Here is a 24064-nt window from a genome sequence, read left to right as displayed (position 1 = left end):
GACCCTACTAGACTTTTGAGACAAAGAAAACAGACACATTTGTATACCCCAGGATGAGAATGCCAGGGCGACCCACCTCTACACTGGGCCTTAAGAATAGTGGAAAAAAAAAAAAAAAAGAATAGTGAAAAGGGTCAGTGGATTTCAGAAAAGAAGCCAGGAATCCTACCCTTCAATGAAAGGTGCCACCCTGGAGCAGAAAGAATAGATTAGGGAACCAGGTTTCCACCCCAGGTGAGGGAGGAGATGAGATGATGCTAGCAGAAAGCAGTCCTCTTAGGTCTGACTAAAAAGGGCCTTTCAGACTTATTTCCTTAACCATGACTAATGTTTTAGCACTCTTCCTCTGAAAACGTTAGACTATGACTTTTTGGGGTTCCCAGTTTTGGTCGGGGTTCCTTGCTAGTGTAGAGGACCTTCCCCCTGGTGGTTTCAAGTTTTCCAACGGCTTTCAAGCCATGCCCTCCTCGCACCCTTTTCCACCCCTCAGCACAATCATAATCTCTCTCCATGGCCGGCATTTGTAGTTCCCCCATCCCCTTTATGGCAATCCCTCCTCCCGCTCGAGCTCTTGGGGCCCCAACGCCCTCCATTTTCCCTCTGTTCCTCTCCAGCGTCCCCCCCACCCACAGAGGCCTGCTCCAAGGCGAGCCAGCCCCGGGGTGGAGTGACTTGGGCCCTTGGGGCTCGGCCGACCGCGCAGCCGTTACAGGGGGGTGTGGCCCCAACCACGAGCACCAGGCAGGCCTCCCGCCCCGCCAAGTCCGGGCCCGCGCGTTATTAGACAAAGACATTCCACAGCGCCCGCCCCCTCCGCCGCGCACCAGGCCGGCCGGGCCGGGATGGGGAGGAGACACGTGTCCCGCTAGCGCCAAGTCACGTGGGAGAGAAGCGCGGAGCCAGCCCGCGCGTGCGCAGAAGCCTCGGGCCCGGCAGGCGTCGAGGCCGAAGCGCAGCTCCGAGTGGAGATCGCGGCGCTGCGCACGCGCAGTAGCCCGATTCGGTGGGGTGGGGGGGACTTTGTTCTCCGCCGAGACGCCCAAGGGCGGTGCCGGGGGCCGGCTGCGCATGCGCGGCGCCTCACTTCCGGTGCTCTCTGGGGCTTGGGTCGCTCGGGTCGGCTTCGGGCTCCGTCGCTCTCGCCCCTTCGCACCTCGCTCCGCTCCAACCGCCGATGCAGCGCCGGGACGACCCCGCCGCACGCATGGGCCGCTCCTCGTGCCGCAGCTGCACCCTGGAGCCCGCGGGGCCCTACTCGGCCATGCGCCCGACGCCCTCCCGCCAGCCGCCGCTGCCTCACCGGTCCCGGGGCGGAGGCGGCGGCGGCGGCGGCGGCTCCCGAGGGGCCGCCCGGGCCTCGCCCGCCACGCAACCGCCGCCGCTGCTGCCGCCCGCCGCCACGGGGCCCCCCCGACGCCCCCGGGGGCGGCCCCGCGGCGCCCACCCCGCTGCTGCCCCCCCTCGGCCACGGCCGCGGCCAAGATGGAGCCCGAGAACAAGTACCTGCCCGAGCTCATGGCCGAGAAGGACTCGCTCGACCCGTCCTTCACGCACGCCATGCAGCTGCTCACGGCAGGTAAACCCGCAGCTCGGGGCTCCGTCTCCCCGTCCCGGGGTACCAGGCAGCCATCGTGAGCGTCCGTCCCCCATCCCCTGCGCCCCTGGGCCAGACCATCACCCCCAAAGCCCTGCCTGGCCCGGCCCGCTTCTCCACCCCTCCCAGCCCGGGCGTGAGGGCTCGAGACACGAGAGCTTCTGGGGTGCCCCTGAGGGCCCCCCAGGCGACTTTGGGGATCTCCCGAGCGAGCGAGCTGGGGAGGGAGGGAGGGAGGGATGGATGGGTGGAAAGCGCCGCGCTCCCCGCCCCCGCCGGGCTCCCTCGGGGCTGGGCTCCTTCCCTCCTCCTCCCCCTTCCCCACAAAAGACGGCTGCCAGGGGCTCCAGGTTCGGGGGCAGGGCTTGGAAAGGCAGGCCGTGCTCCCCCGGGGTGCAGGGAGGGTGGAACGAGACCAGTGCCGCCCCCCCCCACCCCGCGATCGCGAGACCACGCCGGGGGCCCAGGCCCGAGCCCGGGCCGACTGCGTCCGTCCGTGTAACCAGAGCTCGAGAGGCAGGAGCAACCTGTGGGAATCGGAGCTCGGTGCTTCTCCGAAACCTCATTCCCCACCGCAGCGTCTTATTTTTTTTATTATTGCTTGCAGAGCCGGAGGTTGCGCCTTCTCTATTTAAAAACGTTGTCGTCTTCAGCCTTGTTCTACAAGGGGGGGTGTGTGGTGTGCTGCCACAGAATAGTGGCATGGGATGCTAGAAAGAGTTGGAGGGTGTTTTTTTGCAATGGGATTTCCTCCTCCCCCATGAATTCGACAGAAATTGAAAAAGTTTTTTTTATTCAAAAGACTCTTCGGCCTCGCTGGGGTTTTTTTGTTGCTTTTTTCCCCTCCTTGCTTCGGTAGTGAAAATCGTCTTTGTTCTCTTGTCTGTAGACCAGCGCTTCGCTTTGCTCCTCCACACGAGCCAATCACCTAGTCCCCCCAATTCCTTTCTAAAAGACGTCTGTTTCGAAAATTCACTTCTGCTTCAAACGTTTTAATGATGCGTGTCTTTTCGCCAGATTTTAGGGAGCAAGTTGAAATGTACAGGCTTCAACACAGAATGAGTGGTTGGAGTCTGGCAGGGTTGCTGTAATGGACAGATCCTTTTTGAACAGAACATTTGCCCTCCCTTTGTTCTGTTATCTCCCAGCCTTGGTAGAGGTCTCTGCTTTCAAACAGTAGCACGGCACAGCACGTGGTGGTGAAGAACAAGATTGATCACCAGCTTTGCTGTTTTGAAACAATCACTGATTGAATATTGTTTCATTGTGTTCTGGCAAGCTCTGTAAGAGCAAGAAATATTTATTTCATTGGTCTTTGTTTTGAATATAACGAACAAACATAATGTGTTTTAAATGTGTATGTTGACTGAATACAACTACTCAGACTGAAAGATGTCAGACTAAACGGTAAGATTGACTTCATAGTCTAATTGTATTTACCCAGATCTTTATATCAGTCCGGATTAAAAGCCTAAGAATAAATTGTAGAACTTTTTTAAGGCGTTGACTTTGGTTTGAATTTCAGATCCTTTCTGATTCTCAGTAACTACATCCCTAAAAGGGGATGATGACAGCAGGTAGGGCCTCTGCCTTGCACATAGCCAATCAGGTTCCATCCTGGCGTCTCCTATGGTCCCAGAGCCCACCAGGAGTGATTCCTGAGTACAGAGCCAGGAGTAACTGCCTGATGTGGCACCCCAAAAGTAAGGGCGTGATGTGAGGATAAAGTGTATAACAAAAAGCATAGACATAGAATGCCTTTGTTTCACTTTTCTTAAGTAATAGCCTGTCACTGGTTTTCTTCTAGATGTAAACCAGTGGTATAGGATATAGTGTGCAAGGTATTTTTTTTTTTTGTCTTTTTGACCATATCAATTCTCGTTATAGTGTTTCAAAGTCAAAGATTATTTCTTAGGAGAAATATAAGATGTCAGTACTTAAAAAGTTACTGTAGGGCCCGGAGAGATAGCACAGCGGCATTTGCCTTGCAAGCAGCCGATCCAGGACCAAAGGTGGTTGGTTCGAATCCCGGGGTCCCATATGGTCCCCTGTGCCTGCCAGGAGCTATTTCTGAGCAGACAGCCAGGAGTAACCCCTGAGCACCGCCGGGTGTGGCCCAAAAAAAAAAAGTTACTGTAATTTCGGGCCAGAGATATAGCACAGCGGTGTTTGCCCTGCAAGCAGTTGATGCAGGACCTAAGGTGGCTGGTTTGAATCCCCGTGTCCCATATGGTCCCCTGTGCCTGCCAGGAGCTATTTCTGAGCCAGGAGCAACCCCTGAGCACAGCCGGGCATGGCCCAAAAACCAAAAAAAAAAAAAAGTTACTGTGATTTCCACCTCTGGTTTATTTAATGATTGACTTATTTTTTTAACTAAACCAAAATGAAATATTAGTTGGAAAAATGGAATTGGGGAATGCTAAATTGCTAAAAAAAAAAAAATAAAGGAGGCATGTAGCAAGACTGCTTAATATGGCTATGTCTCCTTAGAAGTTGGACCCTGATTTTTGGTATTTTTGACTGGTCTAGAAAAGGGAGTTTATTTAATTCAACTGAGAAGATAGATGGTTTTAAGCTTTGATATCTCAGAAAACTATAACTTATACATTGTTTAGGCACTGGTCTCAACACTACATCAAAAATTTAGCCTAGGGCCAGAGCAATAGCACAGTGGGTAGGATGCTTGCCTTGCACACTGCCAACACTGGTTCAATCCCCAGCATCTCATATACTCCCCCAAATATCACCAAACATGATTATTGAGTGCAGAGCCAGGAATAATACCTGAGCATGTTGGGTGTGGACCCCTAAAAACAAAAGTAAATTTATGTACTACTATGAGAAAATTATTTTCTCTTAAGGAAACCCAGGCAAGTAGATTAAATAATTGTCTGGGGGCTGGAGCAGTGGCCATGGGGTAAGGTGTCTGCCTTGCCAGCGCTAGCCTAGGACAGATCGCCTTTCGATCCCCTAGCATTCCATATGGTCCCCCAAGCCAGGAGCGATTTCTGAGCACATAGCCAGGAGTAACCATGAGCATCACTGGGTGTGGCCCCCTCAAAAAAATTGTCTAGAGTAATAATGTGGCCCGAGAGATAGCACAGCGGTAGGGCATTTGCCTTGCATGCAGCCCATCTGATCCAGGACTGATCATCCTATATTGTCCTCCCATTACCTGCCAGGAGCAATTTCTGAGCACAGAGCCAGGAGTAAACCCTGAGAGCCACTGGGTGTGACCCAAAAACCGAAAAATAAATAAAAATAAATGATGATTTGTAAGTAGTATAACTAGACCAATCATTCTGGATCCACATATCCAACCCTCTACCTCATCACTAGAATACCAGCAGTAGATTTCAGATACTATTTTTGGTCACATCCAGAGATGCTCAGGGCTTACTTTGGTTTCTACACTTAGGAATTATTCCTGGCAATACTCAGGGGTTTCTCTGGGATGTTGGGAATCCAACCTGGGCGTGTGCAAGGCAAGCGCCCTACTATTGTTCTAGCTCCCTCATCAGTTTTTTAAATGTTGTATGTGCCACATGCAGTGGTTCTGAGGAAGGAGGGGTACACCTCTGCCGTTGGAGCCACATCCCCAGACCAATATAATGCCTTTTTTTGGGGGGGGGGTCACACCCGGCGGTGCTCAGGGGTTACTCCTGGCTGTCTGCTCAGAAATAGCTCCTGGCAGGCACGGGGGACCGTATGGGACACTGGGATTCGAACCAACCACCTTTGGTCCTGGATCAGCTGCTTGCAAGGCAAATGCCGCTGTGCTATCTCTCCAGGCCCTCTTTTTTTGGGGGGGAGGCGGGGGTCACACCCAGCAGCGCTCAGGGGTTACTCCTGGCTCTAAGCTCAGAAATCGCTCCTGGCAGGCTTGTAGACCAAATGGGATGCTGGGATTTGAACCACCGTCCTTCTGCATGCAAGGCAAACACCTTACCGCTATGCTCTCTCTCCAGCCCCATAATGCCTTTTTTTTTTTTTTTTTTTTTTAAGAAAAAGGTTTAAAGAGGAGAAAAATGCCTGTCATAGAGACGTGTTGGGTGGCAATGGAGAGAGAAACTGGGATGTTGATGGCGGCAAGCAACCAGTACTGGAATGAAAGTTTGTTGGAATATGAAGAAACATTGTAGGCCTGAAACTCAATCGTGAATAACTTTGTAACTGTTTTTGTTTCTTTTGGGCACACCCCATGATGCTTTGGATTACTCCTGACTCTGCATTCAGGAATTGTAACTAGTGCCCTAACTTTGTTTTTTGTTTTTGGGCCACACCCTGTGACGCTCAGGGGTTACTCCTGGCTATGCGCTCAGAAGTTGCTCCTGGCTTCTTGGGGGACCATATGGGACGCAGGGGAATTGAACTGTGGTCCGTCCTAGGCTAGCGCAGGCAAGGCAGGCACCTTACCTCCAGCGCCACCGCCCGGCCCCTACTTTGTAACTTTGTAAATCCAATGATTGGATTTAAGAAAAAGTATCCCCCCCCCCCCAAAAAAAAAGGAAGAAGAAAGAAAAAGTATCCTAGGAGCTGGAGCAAATAGCCCTGACTCAGTAGGGTGCTTAGTGCTGTACTTGGTCTACCAGTTCCCTCCTTATTGTTCTTATGTCCCTTGAACTCAAATGTGGCCTCAAAACAAAAAACAAAAAAAGAAGTATTGTACAAAACATTGCCAAGAATCCCTTTGAAAGCATCGCTGTGAGAGCTAGTGAAGAGCAGTGAAATAATGACAAGATTGATACTGAACTCTTAGAATAACTGGTAGGGCTCTGTTGTTGCACACAGTTGGCCAGGGTTTAATTCTCAGCACCTTATATGGTCCCCCAAATGTGCCATGAGTGATTCCTGGGGGGCCAGAGAGATAGCACAGCAGTTGGGCATTTGCCTTGCATGCTGCTGACCCGGGATGGACCCAGTTCAATCCCCCACATCCCATATGGTCCCCCGAGCCTGACAGGACTGATTTCTGAACACAGAGCCAGGAGTAAACCTTGAGCGCCGCCGGGTGTGGCCCAAAAACCAAATAAATAAAAAGTGATTCCTGAGCAGAGGCAGGATTAAGTTTTGAGGTCTGTAGTAGTATGTATGTAGTAATCTGAATGTAGTCTTAAAACAAAACAAGGTTAAGATATGGAATGACACCTAGATACCCTGGAACAGGGGTCCTCAAACTTTTTCAACAGGGGTCCAGTTCACTGTCCCTCAGACCATTGGAGGGTCTGACTATAGTAAAAACAAAATTTATGAATGAATTCTTATGCACACTGCATATATCTTATTTTGCAATGAAGAAACAAAACAGATACAAATACAGTATGTGGCCCGCGGGCCATAGTTTGAGGACCACTGCCTAGAACCTTAGTTGATGCCTTCAGGTATCTGTGCTTATTTTATTTCTTTTCATCGTCGCTTTTGTTTTGTTTGGGGGCCACACCCAGCTGTGCTGAGGGTCCACTGGCTCTACTCAGGGCTCACTTTTAGTGTGCTGGCAGGAGTATATAGTGCCAGGCATCATAGGTAAGTGCAAGACAAGTACCCTAGGTACTATACTAGTGTCCAGTCCCCTCAAATTTGTTTTGTGTTTTTTTTTTTTTTGGCCACACCTAGAGGTGCTCAGGGCTGACTCTTGATTCTGCTAAGAGATCATTATTGGAGGAGCTCAGGTAACTAACTATTTGCCAAGAATTGAATTCTCATTGGCAGCGTGCAAAGCAAGTGCCTTACCCACTAAACTATCTCTCTGGCTTTGCAGATTTTTTATTATTATCTCTCAGAATTTTTTTTTTTTTTTTTTTTTTTTTTTTTTTGGTTTTTGGGCCACACCTGGCGGTGCTCAGGGGTTACTCCTGGCTGTCTGCTCAGAAATAGCTCCTGGCAGGCACGGGGGACCATAGGGGACACCGGGATTTGAACCAACCACCTTTGGTTCTGGATTGGCTGCTTTCAAGGCAAACGCTGCTGTGCTATCTCTCCGGGCCCTCTCAGAATATTTTTACTTTTTTAATTTTTCTTATTGAAATTTTAAAAAAATTATTATAAATGAGTCAGGAACAGTAAACATTTTTTGGTTTTGTTTATTTTGGGGGGTCACACCCAGCATCCCTCAGGGGTTACTCCTGCCACTATGCTCAGAAATCACTCCTGGCAGGCTCAGGGGACCATATGGGGATTCCGGGATTCAAACCATCGACCTTCTGCATGAAAGGCAAATTCCCTACCTCCATGCTGTCTTTCCGACCCGGGAACAGTAAACATTTTACATATATTAACAATCCCTTCCCAGTGGTTTACTGCTCTAGTCTTGCAATGATCTGAGCAGTTTTTACACATGGGATAGAGTGACATGGGGCCTTTGTATACGGGGGTGAAGTAACCTTTTCATCCCCTCTGCATGGGCTCCACATCCTGGAGAACACAAAAATTCAAGACACTTAAAATATACTTACAAATTCAACTTCCATAAACACTCCTTTTATTTATTTGTTTATTTATTTTTGAGTCAGACCCGGTGGTGCTCAGGGGTTGGTTACTCCTGGCTCTTCACTTAGAAATCGCCCCTGGCAGATGTGGGGGGACCATATGGGATGCTGGGAATAGAACTACCATCCCTTCTGGATTGGCAAATGCCCTACCCTTGTACTATCTCTCTGGCCCCCATAAACACTCTTTTTAAAAGTATTAAAGGGGTTGGAGAAATAGATGTGCAGAAATGTGTGCAGAAGATCCTTATTAGGTCCCCAGCATTACATGGTCCCCAGAGTACTGAGATGGGAACAGCCCCTAAGTTCCACCAGTTGGATCTAATACAACAGGTCTGTTTGAGCTTGTTTTTGTTTTGTTTTTTGGGCCACACCACTTTGCTCAGTGTGCTTACTCCCAGCTTTGGGGGCACTGGAGGCCATAAGTGGTGCCAGAGATAAAACCTGGGTTAACTACATGCAAGACAAGCTTCCTAATTGCTTTATTACCTCCTCTTGAGATCATACAAATTATTTTGTCTATTTGACATGTTGGAAATAAAGTCATGCGAGCAGAGCAATAGCACAGTGTGTAGGGCATTCATTCACCTTGGGCAGTCTATCTGGATTTGATCCCCAGCATCTCATGATCCCCAAGTCTGCCAGGAGTGATTTTTTGTTTGTTTGTTTGTTTGTTTGGTGTTTGAGCCATACCCAGCTGCTGCTCTCAGAGCACTCCTGACTCTGCACTTAGAAATCACTCCTGGCAGGCTTGAGGGACTATATGGAATTTCGGGAATTGAACCATGACAGCTTCGTACAAGACAAACACCCTATCCACTGTGCTATCGCTATGGCCCCCAGAGTGATTCTTGAGTGTAGATTTTAGAGTGTAGAGGTGGACAGCTGAGTGTAGTCAAAAGAAAAAAAAAGTAATTAAAAGGTTAGATGGAGGTTAAGATAAATAATTTTGGGGAATAGAAAAATAATGAAAGCCTACATTGAGGAAAAAAAAAATTTTTTTTTGGGCCATACCTGGTGCTCAGGGTTTACTCCTGGCTCTGCACTCAGAAATAGCTCCTGGCAGGGTTGGGGGACCATATAAGATGCCAGGGATTGAGCCCAGGTCAATCCTGGGTCAGCCGCGTGCAAGGCAAATAAATGCCTTAACACTATGCTATCACTCCAGTCCTACATTGAGGAAAAATTAATTTGAACAAGACTTAAGGCTTAAAAAGAAATTTTGGGGGGAAAGTAAATATTGCTGATAGAAGTGTGAATTGGTACAACACACTTTGGATAATAGTTTGACATTTCATTTGACATTTTAACAATTCTGATTTCTTAAAATTTAATACCCATTCCTAGGAATAAGGCCAAGTAAATTTGTACTGTTAGTGGCTCTTTCATAAAATGGTGCACCTTTTTCACAAACTAGTCAATTTATTTCACCAGTTGACTGGATACTTTTTTTTTTTTTTTTTTGGTTTTTAGGCCACACCCAGCAATGCTCAGGGGTTACTCCTGGCTGTCTGCTCAGAAATAGCTCCTGGCAGGCACGGGGGACCATACGGGACACCGGAATTCGAACCAACCACCTTTGGTCCTGGATCGGCTGCTTGCAAGGCAAATGCCGCTGTGCTATCTCTCCGGGCCCTTTTTTTTTTTTTTTTTTAACTTTTTTGGTTTTTCGGGCCACACCTGTTTGATGCTCAGGGGTTATTCCTGGCTAAGCGCTCAGAAATTGTAACTCAGCAATATGATGCTTTCCTTGTATGGGGCCTGGGTTCATTACTTGACACCACAGCAACTGAAACTCTTTCCTCTGAGATATATATGTAATAACCATTTTTTGGATAATAAAGTCAGGTTGTGAAAAGATCTAACAATGAAAGATTTGGATATTATTGTAAAATAAATGGGATATTATTGTAAAATAAATGCCACAAGATTAGTTAAGTTTGCCTAATTGAATGACCTGCTTTGAATACCTGCTGACACAACTGAACATCTGAGGAACTGCAGAACCATTTCATTGCTTTTAACTATATGACAATATAAATTGAAAATAAGCTGTACTTCAAACTTTTCAGTTCTTGCTTTAGTGCTCCCTCATCCCTCATTGAGAAGCAGTAATAAAAAGTATGAGATTTGGGGGCTGGAGCGATAGCATTTTTGTGACCCCAAAACCAAATATATATATATATATATATATATATATATATTTGGTTTTAAGCAGTGATTAAGGCTTAAATTGTAGCTCTATGCTTAGAGATCACTCTTGGTGGTGAAGTTCTGGGCACCATATGGGATGCTGGGGATTGAAGTTGGGTCACATCCAGCAGCACTCAGGAGTTGCTCCTGGCACTATGCTCTGAAATTGCTCCTGGCAGGCTCGGGGGACCATATTGGGATGCTGGGATTCGAACCACCATCCTTCTGCATGCAAGGCAAACACCTTACCTTCATGCTATCTCTCCAGCCCCTAACTTTTAAAACAAATTTTTTTTTCTAGGAAGGGGGGGTTAAGAATATTTTCAGTATGATTAACAGTCGTAAGACCAAAATATGTGCTCTCATAGGTTTACTATATTCTATGACATCTTTAGTTATGCTTTTAAGAATTCAGTTAGGTGGAGATATAGCACAGCAGAGTTTGCCTTGCAAGCAGCCAATCCAGGACCAAAGGTGGTTGGTTTGAATTCCGGTGTCCCATATGGTCCCCCGTGCCTGCCAGGAGCTATTTCTGAGCAGATAGCCAGGAGTAACCCCTGAGCAATGCCGGGTGTGGCCCAAAAACCAAAAACCAAAAAAAAAAAAAAAAGAATTCAGTTAGGAAGTTTTATGAACCTAATTGTTTTTAATCTATTTGCTTTAGAATTAGACTTAAAGAGTTGTGTGGTGGCTTTTTGTTTGCTTGTTTTGGGGGGTTTCTGTTTGTTTTTACTCCTGACTCTGCTCAGGGATCACTCCTGTCATGCTCAGGGTACCATTTGGTGCCTGGTATTGAACGTGATTTGGCCACATGGCTAAACAAGTGCCCTACCTGCTGTGCTATCACTCTCAGCCAAAGTTGTATTTTTTTTTCCCCTTGGATTTGGGGTCATACCCGGCAGCGCTCAGGGGTCACTTCTGGCTCTGCGCTCAGAAATCGCTCTTGGCAGGCTCGGGGAACAATATGGGATGTCAGGAATCAAACTGGGGTGCGTCCTATGTTGGCCACATGCCAAAGCAAACACCCTACCTCTGTGCTATCGCTCCTACCCCCAAAGCGTACAGAATATGTGTATTTAAATCAGAAGGTTTTTAGAAAACTTCCTATACCAGCAGTATCAGATTCACCTGGTATTTTATGAGAAATGCAAATTCCTAACTAATCCCAGATGTAGGATTGGGGCTCAATTATGTACCTTATTAACTACAGTTGATTCTAATGTATACTGAAGTTTGAGACCCCTTCCTTAACATGGAAAATAGAAATGCAATGTGGGCACACTGTGTAAGAATATTGTTATTTAGATTGTTTAATGATTTTTTTTTTTTTTTTTTTGGTTTTTTGGGTCACACCCGGCGGTGCTCAGGGGTTACTCCTGGCTGTCTGCTCAGAAATAGCTCCTGGCAGGCACGGGGGACCATATGGGACACCGGAATTCGAACCAACCACCTTTGGTTCTGGATCGGCTGCTTGCAAGGCAAACGCCTGTGCTATCTCTCCGCGCCCTGTTTAATGATTTTTAAGATGATTGGTTGTTGGACCACCCCCAGCAGCAGCACTCAGGGCTTACTCCTGGCTCTGCACTCAAATATCACCCTTGGCAGGCTGGGGGACCAAATGGGATTCGAGAATCAAACTAGGTCTCTCCCAGGTCTGCCACATGCAAGGCAAACACCCTACCACTACTCTCTGGCCCCTAATGAATTTTTAAATGGAGTCTTTTTTTTTTTTTTTTTTGGTTTTTGGACCACACCCGGTAGCACTCAGGGCTTCCTCCTGGCTCTACGCTCAGAAATCACTTCTGGCAGGCAGGCTCTGGGGACCATATGAGTTGCTGGGATTTGAATCATGATCTTTCTGCATGCAAGGCAAACACCCTACCTCCATGCTATCTCTCTGACCCCCTTTCTTTCTTTTTCTTTTAAATGGAGTCTTTATTGGCAATTGTCAGTGGACCATTATCTATCTGCTCATTGCCCCCATCTGATTGACTCTTAAGTTTTGTATTGGAGCCACACCCAACGGTATTCCGGAGCTACTCTTTAAGTCTCTGCTTAGGGGTTCATCCTGATGGTGCTCGATATTGAAGTCAGACTTTTTATATTTAAGGTATACTACTGAGCCATGGTTGTAGCCCCCAAATTAGTGAATTTTTGTTTTTCTTGTTTTGGGGCCATACCCACTGGGTTCAGACTGACTCCTCTTCACTCTGTGCTGTGAACTCAGGTGCTTGGGGAACCATATACTGTGCTGGAGATAAAACAGCCATGGTCAAGCAACCACCCTACTCTGTTTTACCTATCTCTGTCCTAAATTATTCCTATCTCATCAAGATATTTTTTGTTTGTTTTGGGCTGTGTTAAAAAAAAAATTGTGCCAGAGTTCTGTCTCTGTACAAAGCTTGTGCTCAGCACAGTGAACTCTTTCCAGCCTTTTCACTAAGAGTTGACTATATATTTAAATAGTTCTTTTTTTTTTTTTTTTTTTTTTTTTTTGGGCCATACCCGTTTGATGCTCAGGGGTTACTCCTGGCTAAGCACTCAGAAATTGCCCCTGGCTTGGGGGGACCATATGGGATGCCGGGGGATCGAATCCCAGTCGCGATCTTTCCTTGGCTAGCACTTGCAAGGCAGACACCTTAACTCTAGCACCACCTTGCCGACCCCAATAGTTCTATTCTTTTTTTTTTTTTTTTTTTGGTTTTTGGGCCACACCCTGTGACGCTCAGGGGTTACTCCTGGCTTCTTGGGGGACCATATGGGACGCCGGGGGATCGAACCTCGGTCCGTCCTAGGCTAGCGCAGGCAAGGCAGGCACCTTACCTCCAGCGCCACCGCCCGGCCCAATAGTTCTATTCTTGATGCAGGCTTTTTGGGGGACTTGTGGGCAGTATTTTTGTTTGTTTCTTTTGTTGTTGTTTGATTGGTTTTTGGGGGCATACCCAGATATGTTAGGGGTTTACTCTTTGCTCTGCACTCAGAAATAACTCCTGGCTGTGCTCAGGGAACTATATAGGATGCTAGACATTGAACCTAAGTGGGCCATGTGGAAGATAAATGCCCTGCCTGCTACAGTGCTCAGGGGTTACTCCTAACTTACGCTCAGAAATCGCTCTGGGGACCATATGGGATGTTGGGATTCGCAAAACCGTCTTTCTGCATGCAAGGCAAATTCTTTCCGGCCCTGGAGAGCAAATTCTTAATTAGAAGCTGACTTTGAGTTTCTTTCTTTTTTTCTTTTTGTTTTTGTTTTTGGGCCACACCAGTTACTCCTGGCATGTTCAAAAATTGCTCCTGGCAGGCTAGGGGACCATATGGATGCTAGAAATCAAGCCTGGTTGCATCCAAGGCAGAAGCACTGTGCTATCACTCCAGCCCCTAACTTTGGGTTTCTTTTTGTTTGTTTGTTCGTTTTTGGATCACACCCGGCAGCACTCAGGAGGTATTTCTGGCTCTATGCTCAGAAATCACTCCTGGCAGGCTCAGGGGACCATATGGGATGCTGGGATTCGAACCACTGTCCTTCTGCATGCAAGACAAAAGTCCTACCTCCTGTGCTCGCTTCGGCAGCACATATACTAAAATTGGAACGATACAGAGAAGATTAGCATGGCCCCTGAGCAAGGATGACACGCAAATTCGTGAAGCGTTCCATATTTAAAAAAAAAAAAAAAGTCCTACCTCCGTGCTATCTTTTCGCCCCCATTAATTAATTTCACTTTACTGGTCCTTTCAGTCTGAAATTTGCATGCTCATCTGAACTATCCAGTTTCCTGTTGCACTGCCTTTATTATTCTAATTTGAGGTTCTTTGTTGTTTTGAGGCCATACCTGATGGCACTGAAGCAGTAGTTCTGGCACTGAAATCACAAATCACTCCTGGAGGCTAGTGTGGTGGTGCCAGCAGTAGGATTTTGCCTTGCACGTGGCTGATCTAGGACAGACCTTAGTTTGATCCCCTAGCATCCCATATGGTCCCCCAAGCCAGTAGTGATATCTGAGCACATGGCCTGGAGTAACCCCTGAGTGTCACGGGGGTGGCCCAAAAAACCAAAAACCAAAAAAAAAAATAAATAAATAAATCACTCCTGGCAGGACAGGAATTGATCCTGGCTCATCTGCATGTAAGGCAAATGTTCCCTAGCCACCCGCTGTAGCTCCTTCCCCACAGATTTGATTTTTTTTTTTTTTTTTTTGGTTTTTGGTTTTTGGGCCACACCTGGCAGTGCTCAGGGGTTACTCCTGGCTGTCTGCTCAGAAATAGCTCCTGGCAGGCACGGGGAACCATATGGGACACCGGGATTCGAACCAACCACCTTTGGTCCTGGATTGGCTGCTTGCAAGGCAAACACCACTGTGCTCTCTCCAGGCCCCACAGATTTGAATTTTAACCTATTTACCAGATCAAAGTTTAACTGCATTCTCTTTGTCCTGATCAGAAATTGAGAAGATTCAGAAAGGAGATTCAAAAAAGGATGACGAGGAGAATTATTTAGATTTGTTTTCCCACAAGAACATGAAGCTGAAGGAGCGGGTACTGATACCTGTCAAGCAGTATCCCAAGGTAAGCGAGGGATGGGAGGACCCATATCCAACAGTATATTCGAGTACTGTATAAGTTCCGCACTTGGTGACGATCCAAGTATCAAACCAGTAGCCCCTTCCATCTTTGACCATCTCTGCAGCTCTTGATGCTCTCTGGGTCAGAGATAAGGTACAGTGAGTAGGGCAGTTGCACCCTGTACAATCCAAATTTGATTGCTAGCACCCTTTTGGTTCCTTGTCCCTGCCAGAGATAAGCCTTAAGCATTGCTGGGTCTGTGGTCCCTAAGACAAAAAAGGCACCACCAGGTATGACCCTAATACAAAAACAAAAAGTCAAAGTTCATGACTTACTAGCATAGCTATATATCCAGGAAGGAAATACTACTTAATTATAACAAATAATTCTTTTATTTTTTTCTTGGTTTTTGGTTTTTGGGTCACACCTGGCAGCGCTCAGGAGTTACTCCTGGCTCTGTGCTCAGAAATCGCTCCTGACAGGCTCTGGGGACCATATGGGATCCCGGGATACAAACCTGGGTCCATCTTGTGTTGGCCACATGCAAGGCAAGCACCCTATCACTGTGCTGTCGCTCCGGCCCATAAAAAATAATTCTTTTGGGACCAGAGTGATAGCACAGTGGTAGGGCATTTGCCTTGCACATTCCTACCTGGGTTGAGCCGGATTCGATCTCCGGCATCTCATATAGTCGGATTTCTGAGCACAGAGCCAGGAATAATCCCTGAGCACCGCTAGGTGTGGCTCAAACCTCACTGTACCCACCCCCCAAAAAAAAATCTTTGGGAATTGGAGTGTTGTACAGCAGGTTGGCCACTTGCCTTGCACACATTTGACCCAAATTTGATCCCTGACAATTCCTTATGGTCCCAAGGACTTCAAGGAATAATTTCAGAGTGCAGAGTCAAGAGTAAACCTCTGAGCAACACTGAGTGTAACCCAGAAATTTAAAAGAAAAAAACATATTTTTTTTTGTTTTGTTTTTGGGCCACACCCGTTTGCTCAGGGGTTACTCCTGGCTAAGCACTCAAAAATTGGGGGGGACCATATGGGACGCCGGGGGATCGAACCGTGGTCCTTCCTTGGCTAGCGCTTGCAAGGCAGACACCTTACCTCTAGCGCCATCTCACCGGCCCCAAAAGAAAATTTTAAGTATATCTTTTAATCAAATAATGTTTTTAATCTGATGTTTGTTTACGTTTCAAATATAAAGAAAAACAATGACTTTAAGTGTTCATCAAAACTAGAAGATACTGGGGCCGGAGACATAGCATGGAGGTAAGGCATTTGCCTCGCATGCAGAAGGATGGTGGTTCCAATTCTGGCATCCCATGTGGTCCCCGAGCCTGCCAGGAGTGATTTCTGATTTCAAAACAAAACAAAACAAAACTAGAACTAGATGATACTGGGGCTGGAGAGATAGCATGGAGGTAGGGCACCTTGCATGCAGGAGGGTGGTTCGAATCACTGTATTCCATATGGTTCCATACTGGGGCTGGAGAGATAGCATGGAGGTAGGGCACCTTGCATGCAGGAGGGTGGTTCGAATCACTGTATTCCATATGGTTCCCCTAGCCTGCCAGGAGTGATTTCTGAGTATAGAGCCTGGAGTAACCCTTGAGTGCTGCCGTGTGTGACCCAAAAACAAACAAACAAAAAAAACCTAGAAGATACTAGCTCCTGTATGATCCATCTATACCACTTCTAGGGATATACCCTATGAACACAAAAATATAATTCAAAAATCTCTTACACGTATATTCATTGCAGCGCTGTTTACAATATCTAGAGTCTGGAAACAATCAAGATGCCCTTCAACAGATGAATGGCTAAAGAAATGGTGGTACATATACATACATAATGGAATATTATGGAGCCATCAGGAGAGATGAAGCCATGAAATTTTTCTATACATGGATGTACATGGAATCTATTATGCTGAGTGAAATCCGAGAGAGGAGATAGACACAGAATAGTCTCACTCATCTATGGGTGTTTTTGTTTGTTTGGTTGGTTGGTTTGGTTTTAGGGTCACACCCAGCAGTGCTCATGGGTTACTCCTGGCCCCACGCTCAGAAATTGCTCCTGGCAGGCTCGGGGGACCATATGGGATGCCGGAATTTGAACCACTGTCCTTCTGCATGCAAAGCAAATGCTCTACCTTTATGTTATCTCTCCAGCTCTCATCTATGGGTTTTAAGAAAAATTAAGGACATTATTGTAATAATGCCCAGAGGTGATAGAGATGAGGGCCAGAAGGACCAGCTCACAATATGAAGCTCACCCCAAAGAGTAGTGGTGCAGTTAGGGAAATAACTACACTAACAACTATCATGAAGATCTTAATGAGTGAGAGAAGTAGAATACCTGGCTCGAATACAGGCAGGGGTTGGGAAGGAGGGAGGTGGGGGGCATTGGTGGTGGGAATGTTGCACTGGTAAAGGGGAGTGTTCTGTTTATGATAGAAACCCAACTATAATCATGATTGTACTTACGATGCTTTAAAAAAAATTTTTTTTTTTTTTGGTTTTTGGGCCATACTCCTGGCTGTCTGCTCAGAAATAGCTCCTGGCAGGCACGGGGGACCATATGGGACACCGGGATTCGAACCAACCACCTTTGGTCCTGGATTGGCTGCTTGCAAGGCAAACTCCGCTGTGCTATCTCTCCGGCCCCAATGCTTAAACATTTTGTTAAAAAAATAGAATATAAAAAAAATAGAATATGCTGCATTGTCACCTCACACCCATCTTCTACATAACTTTACCTTAGGGTAAAGACTCCTGGAAGGAGTCTTGGGGAGGTACCCCATGTCTGTTCTGAGATCAGTGTCTTTAAGTTTTTATGAAGAGACTGATAGAGCCAGTAGGGTGCTTTCCTTATTGACTAGCCCTTGTTCCATTTCTGTCAACAGTTGTGGGTCCCCCACACTCTACTCTGCCAGAAGTGGTCTGTAAAGCACATAGCCAGGTGATATCCCTAAACGTAGTTGGGTATGGACCACTCAAAAACATACACAAAAGAAACCAACACAAGTATGTGAAGCCAGGGAGGCAGCAGGGAGGTGTTTAAAGGGTTCAAGCATATGCTTTTCATGCCAGAGCCTTCAGGTTCATCCCTGGTATGTCAGGATCCCCTGAGTACTAGTTGGAATAACCCCAACCACCTCTAGGTGTGGCTAACAAATTACTTATTTAGGGCTGTGTTTATGATTCAAGTGCTGGTAAAACACAAGTCTAACATGAGGCTGGCATCACGTTCCTCCTGGACATAAATAGTACCATAATAATAGTAACAAATAGTAACATAAAGAGTATTTCATTCTTTAAAAAACATGTAGAACTGGAGAGACAAGGGTTAAGTTTTTCTTTTGTTTTGTGTTTTTTTTTTTTTTGTTTTTGGGTCACACTCTGGAGCTCTTGGGTTACTCCTGGGTCTGTGTTCAGAAATCGCTCTTGACAGGCACGGGGAACCATATGGGATGTCAGGATTTGAGTCACCATCAGTCCTGGATTGGCTGCGTGCAAGACAAATGCCCCACAGCTGTGCTATCTCTCTGACCCAGGATTAAGTTCTTAAATGCTGCTGACCCTGGTTCAATCCTTGGCACTGCCAGATGTGCAGTTTAAAAGTATGATGGTTGCAGTGTAATATTATTTAATTTTGTTTGTTTTGGGGCAGTGCTCAGGGATTACTCCTATCTCTGCTCAGAAATCACTCGTGGCAGTGCCCAGGAAGGAGACCGTATTCAGTACAGGGAAATTGAAGAACTTAGGTCAGCCATGTGCAAGACCAAGAACTCCACCTACTGCATTATCTCTTCTGGTCCTACTGTGGGATTCTGAAGGAGCACCAAACTATATCAGGACTTCAGATTTCAAGCCATTATAAACTGTTACTTATTTGTTTATGAGCCATACTCTTGGGTGCTTAGGACTTACCTCTGGCTCTGTGCTCAGCGATCATTCCTGGTGGCTTGGACCATATGAGGTCCTGGAGATCGAACCCAGATTAGCCATGTGAATGGCAAGTGCCTTATCCTATACTGTTGCTTTAACCTCTAAACTGCTAGTTTCTATGTGCATAATACTTGAGGGACAGGGACCCACACTCTTGGTGCTTAGGGATTACTCCTGGCTCTGCATCAAATTTTGATTAAACCCAGTTGGCCATGTACAAAACAAGCACCCCTACTTGCTTTATTACCACTCCAATCTCTTTATATAATCTTAAACTAATCACTTTGTAGAGCCTCAGTATATTCTTCATAAAAATAAGAACAATCATACTCTTCAGGATTGCAGGATTGTTCACCATTGAGAGAAAGCATTGAAATGTTTTATATGAAGTATTCATTTAAAAACTTTTTTTTTTTTTTTTTGCAGTTCAATTTTGTGGGAAAGATCCTTGGGCCACAAGGGAATACAATCAAAAGACTGCAAGAAGAGACCGGTGCGAGGATTTCTGTGCTGGGAAAAGGCTCAATGAGAGACAAGGCCAAGGTACAGCTCACTTTAGTGAGGCAAGAAGACACTAAGGCCTTCTAGTAACCTGAATTTAGGATAATGAATTTAGGATAGATGCATTATGGAAGTGAACAGAAAGTGATTTTTTTCCAATTTGTATTTGAATGTAAGCTAGTATAGACCCCATTTGTTTACTTGATTAGCAATCTTTGGAAACACCTATATCTGTCCTGGTGATTATTTTCCTTTTTTAGTGTGCATAGTAATTGGACACTGCAATGGCAGCTTTAGCAGCACTAGAGAAATTAGTTAAGAAAACTTGGAAGGAGTACCTACTGTACTTTTGCTCTAACCCCAAAACAGAACAGTTTTAATAGTACATCTAGGATCAGCTTTTTTTTCCTGTTCAAGTAGAAAAGGGGAACTTACTCTTTTGTGGGGGGGGCCCACACCCGGTGGCACTCAGGGTTTACTCCTGGTCTTCACTCAGTCGTTCCTGAAAGGCTCTGCCAGAATTTGAACCAGGGTTCTTCCTGTATTGGCCGCTCCAGCTCCCGGAAAAACTGGGGTATCCTTGACAAACTTTTTTTGGGGAGGGGGACACACCCAGTGTTGCTCAGGGGTTACTATTGGCTCTGCACTCAGAAATCACTCATGTCGGACTCAGGACCATCTGGGTGCCAGGAATGTAGATCAGAAACCCTACTTGCTGTGCTATCACAGACTTTAGTTGTTCATTCACATTTCTCACTAGATAAAATTTGTGTTGCAATATTTATCTAGCTAATGAGACTTCCATGAGTGTTTCTTTTCTCTAGAAAAGATACTCTTGGTGCTGGAGAGGTGGCGCTAGAGGTAAGGTGTCTGCCTTGCAAGCGCTAGCCAAGGAAGGACCGTGGTTCGATCCCCGGCGTCCCATATGGTCCCCCCAAGCCAGGGGCAATTTCTGAGCACTTAGCCAGGAGTAACCGCTGAGCATCAAACGGGTGTGCCCCCCCCAAAAATAAAGAAAAGATACTCTCTCTTGCCTTGACATTTTTCTCTGCTAAAACTCCCCAAACTATCTAAACACACAAAAGCTAGAGATTAAAGTTTTCACTAGAATTTAAAAGCAATGAATAAATGGTTAATATACAGTAATTATCTGACTAAAGACTGGGATTAAATTAGTTTCTTCTATTCTTTTGTTGTTTTTTTTTTGGGGGGGGGCCCACACCCGGCGATGCTCAGGGGTTACTCCTAGCTGTTTGCTCAGAAATAGCTCCTGGCAGGCACGGGGGACCATATGGGACACCAGGATTCGAACCAACCACCTTTGGTTCTGGATCGGCTGCTTGCAAGGCAAACACCGCTGTGCCATCTCTCCGGGCCCTCTTCTATTCTTTATTGTTTTGTTTTTTCTGCTTTGGGACTACACCTAGTGCTCAGGATCATTTCTAGTGGTGCTTTTAGGGGAATATCCGGTGCTAGGGATTGAGCTGGAGTCAACAGTATACAAGTCTTATCCTTGTATTATCTCTCTGGTCCCCAAAGTATGTTAGAATTTGAAGACAACCAACATAAATAAATAATTTTAAGCAGTAGACATGCAGGTGTAGCTATTTTCCAGACCATTTTTCAAAGCTTGTTTTGTTTTCCCATTTTTTGGCAGAGGGGGGAAACACTCAGTGACGCTCAGAGGTTACTCCTGGCTATGTACTCAGAAATCACTCCTGGCTCAGGGAACCATATAGGACACCAAGGTTTATCCTGACTCCGCCACATACATGGCAAATGCCCTAACTCTGTTCTATCACTCTGACCCTCTGTTTTCCTTTTCTACTTCACTAATGCTCTTAGATATTGGGGTTATTTTGTTGTCCTTTTTACCTTTAAGTAAAGGTGCTCCCCACTCCATTTTTGGCCACATCCAGTTTTGCAGGGGTATTTTTAGGGGTCACTCCTGGCAGACTTGGAGGATCATGTAGGTTGCTGAGTATTAAATCTAGTAAGGCAAGAGCTTATCAACCACTCTGGCCCATAATGGCATAATTTTTTCCCCAAGTTCGTACAATGTGAAGTTTTTCTGAATTTTTTTTTCCACAGGAGGAAGAGCTGCGTAAAGGTGGAGACCCCAAATATGCTCACTTAAATATGGATCTGCATGTCTTCATTGAAGTCTTTGGGCCTCCTTGTGAGGCTTATGCTCTCATGGCCCATACTATGGAGGAAGTCAAGAAGTTTCTAGTACCAGTAAGGAAATTTATATTCTGTATCTTTGGAACAAGAGAACTGGGATCTTGTGCTATATGGCAGGGCTTCATCGCCATGGTCATGGTCTCTGTATAACCTGAAATTACATAGCAAATTCTGATTTTATATTTATTTTTCTGAACATAGAGTTTTTACAGTTCTTTGAGCTGTGTCCTGTGAACCTTTCGTTCCTCCTTATTTGATATGATTTTAGTTGTACACCAGTACCTGTTGGTAAGACCCAGAATCTTGGGTCCCTAACATTGCATCCAACTAAAAAGGCTGAATGTCTGAAATATTGAGCTAAAGTATTTTTATAGTAACGTGAACCTGATTAGTTATGGAAACTGATTATAATTTCTTTACTGAAGGAGTTTGTATTTTTGAGAATCTGGAAGCAAGACATTTATAGTATTCACTGTTAATTGGTTATGGTCTGACATGAATTCAGGACTTGCTATTGGAATTTGGTTTGAAAGAGGTAGACTAGTTAAAGGTTTGACTGTTTAATAGATTGTTGTGTAGCTCCTTTTAGAATGTAACTGACTCCTAAAAAGACAGGGAACTGATGAGGTTATCTATCTAGTTCACATTAACACCTGGTACAAGAGATCCATTCTTTTTGTTGGTTTTTGGTTTTTGGGGCCATACCTGGCAGTGCTCAGGGGTTACTCCTGGCTATCTGCTCAGAAATAGCTCCTGGCAGTGCAGCACGGGGACACCGAGAACCAACCACCTTAGGTCCTGTGTTAGCTGCCTGCAAGGCAAACGCCGCTGTGCTCTCTCTCCAGCCCCTAGAGATTGAGTCTTTAGGTAATTGTGAGGTTTTTTATTTTTAGAAAGATATGGTGATTGTCACAATATTGCTGTTGAATATATGCTAGCTCTCGATGAATATAGACCTTTAAGAAGGATTTTGGAATATTCAGTTAGAATTGTACATATGATATTTTTATTACTGAAGATACAGTTCTTAATTTTCTTATTAAAATAAGAGTAGGAACTGATAGAGCATAAGAATTGATAAAAATTTTCATAATTGATAAAAATTGATTTATAAAAGGCAAAAATTCATGTATATTATAATGCTAAGCTCTAGGGACTCCACACTTTTCTCAAATGTCAGAATAGCTGTTTTGCTTCGTTGGAATTTTTTGCTTCTGCTTGAAACGCCAGGGTGAAACTCCAAGCCTCTCACATTCAAAGCTCAAGTTCTGCCTCTGAACATAATCCCTATGAAATTTTGAAATATCCTGGTGGCAAATTAGCTGAAAAACTTTCCTTTGAGGAAATTCATTTTATTGAAGCATCTTAAGCCATCTGGTTTCTAAATTCTGACTTCTTTTTATTGTTTAGTGACAGGAATTAGCTGTCTCTTTATTGTTAGTCGAAGCATATTTCTCAAGGTAGGTTTGTTTGTTTATTTGTTTTGTTTTGTTTTGTTTTGTTTTTGGGTTTTGGGTCACACCTGTCAGCGCCCAGGGGTTACTTATGGCTCTGTGCTCAGAAATCACCCCTGGCAGGCATGGGGGACTATATGGATGCCAAGATTCAAACCACCACCTTCTGTATGCAAGGCAAACGCCTTACCTCCATGCTATCTCTCCGGCCCCGGTAGGTTTGTTTATAATCATGGTGCTTAAATAAAGATATTTTAAAAAAGAGGGAGAGGTAGGTTTGTAGGGCTTCCATACGAGTGAATTATTTTAAAAGAGGCCTGCTAGAGAACCCTGGGTTTCTTTAACTTGAGAAAGTTAATAATAAAGTTGATAATCGGGGCCGGAGCAGTGGGCGCAAAGTGGGTAGGGCATTTGCCTTGCACGAGGCTGACCCAGGACAGACCTCGGTTCAATCCCTGGCTTCTTAATTGATCCCCTCGCCAGGATCGATTTCTGAGCACATGGTCAGGAGTAACCCCTGGGCTTCATTGGGTGTGGCCCAAAAACAAAACAAAAGATCCTTTGCTGGGACCACAAGTGGCTTTGCTCAGATCACTTCTGTGGTGCATGTTTTGGGACAATATAATGCCAGGGATGGAGCATCACTTGCAAGGCATGTGCCTTACTTAACTATATCATCCCTCAGACCCCAGAATGTTCTATTTTGAAGCTCTATTCACCGAGATGTAGAAAATCATATGAAAACTTAAGACTGGCTCTCATTAAGAATCATGTGAGGGGCCAGCACGGTGGCACTAGAGGTAAGGTGTCCTGCCTTGCCAGTGCTAGCCTAAGACGGGACCGTGGTTCGACCCCCCCGTCGTCCTGTCCCATATGGTCCTCCAAGCCAGGAGCGACTTCTGAGAGTCACCAGGTGTGGCCCAAAAAACAAAAAAAAAAAAAAAGAATTATGTGAAAAGATTTGGCAAATAGCATTTGACTCAATTCTTCTCTCTTGTGAAGAAAGTGAGGCCAGTTTTTGTATCCAAGACCAGAGTCCTTCATTTTTCCCCTTAGAGCCATTAACTATACCCAGAGAGACTTCCTGGTACAGTAGGAAGAACACTGAACTGGGACCTTTATTCTGCATCATCT

General features: G+C 45.6%; 1 protein-coding gene and 2 non-coding genes across 3 annotated transcripts in view; all 3 read left to right on the top strand.

The window, feature by feature from the left end:
• Window positions 1–1107: 1107 nt before the first annotated feature.
• Window positions 1108–24064, top strand: part of KHDRBS1 (KH RNA binding domain containing, signal transduction associated 1) — a 34618-nt gene continuing 11661 nt past the window's right edge. The window contains 5 exon segments of the mRNA XM_049775188.1: window positions 1108–1406; window positions 1409–1576; window positions 14711–14835; window positions 19218–19334; window positions 21384–21530. Of these exon segments, the coding sequence (XP_049631145.1) occupies window positions 1175–1406; window positions 1409–1576; window positions 14711–14835; window positions 19218–19334; window positions 21384–21530 (789 nt within the window). The 5' untranslated portion in view covers window positions 1108–1174.
• Window positions 7876–8006, top strand: LOC126012484 (small nucleolar RNA SNORA20). The gene has a single exon (XR_007496947.1). It is a non-coding gene; the product is annotated as a small nucleolar RNA SNORA20 (small nucleolar RNA).
• On the top strand, window positions 13827–13933 carry LOC126012937 (U6 spliceosomal RNA). The gene has a single exon (XR_007497279.1). It is a non-coding gene; the product is annotated as a U6 spliceosomal RNA (small nuclear RNA).

The sequence above is a fragment of the Suncus etruscus genome, chromosome 6 (assembly GCF_024139225.1).
Source record: "Suncus etruscus isolate mSunEtr1 chromosome 6, mSunEtr1.pri.cur, whole genome shotgun sequence".
Taxonomy (NCBI): domain Eukaryota; kingdom Metazoa; phylum Chordata; class Mammalia; order Eulipotyphla; family Soricidae; genus Suncus; species Suncus etruscus.
This window is presented reverse-complemented; position numbering and strand designations above follow the sequence as displayed.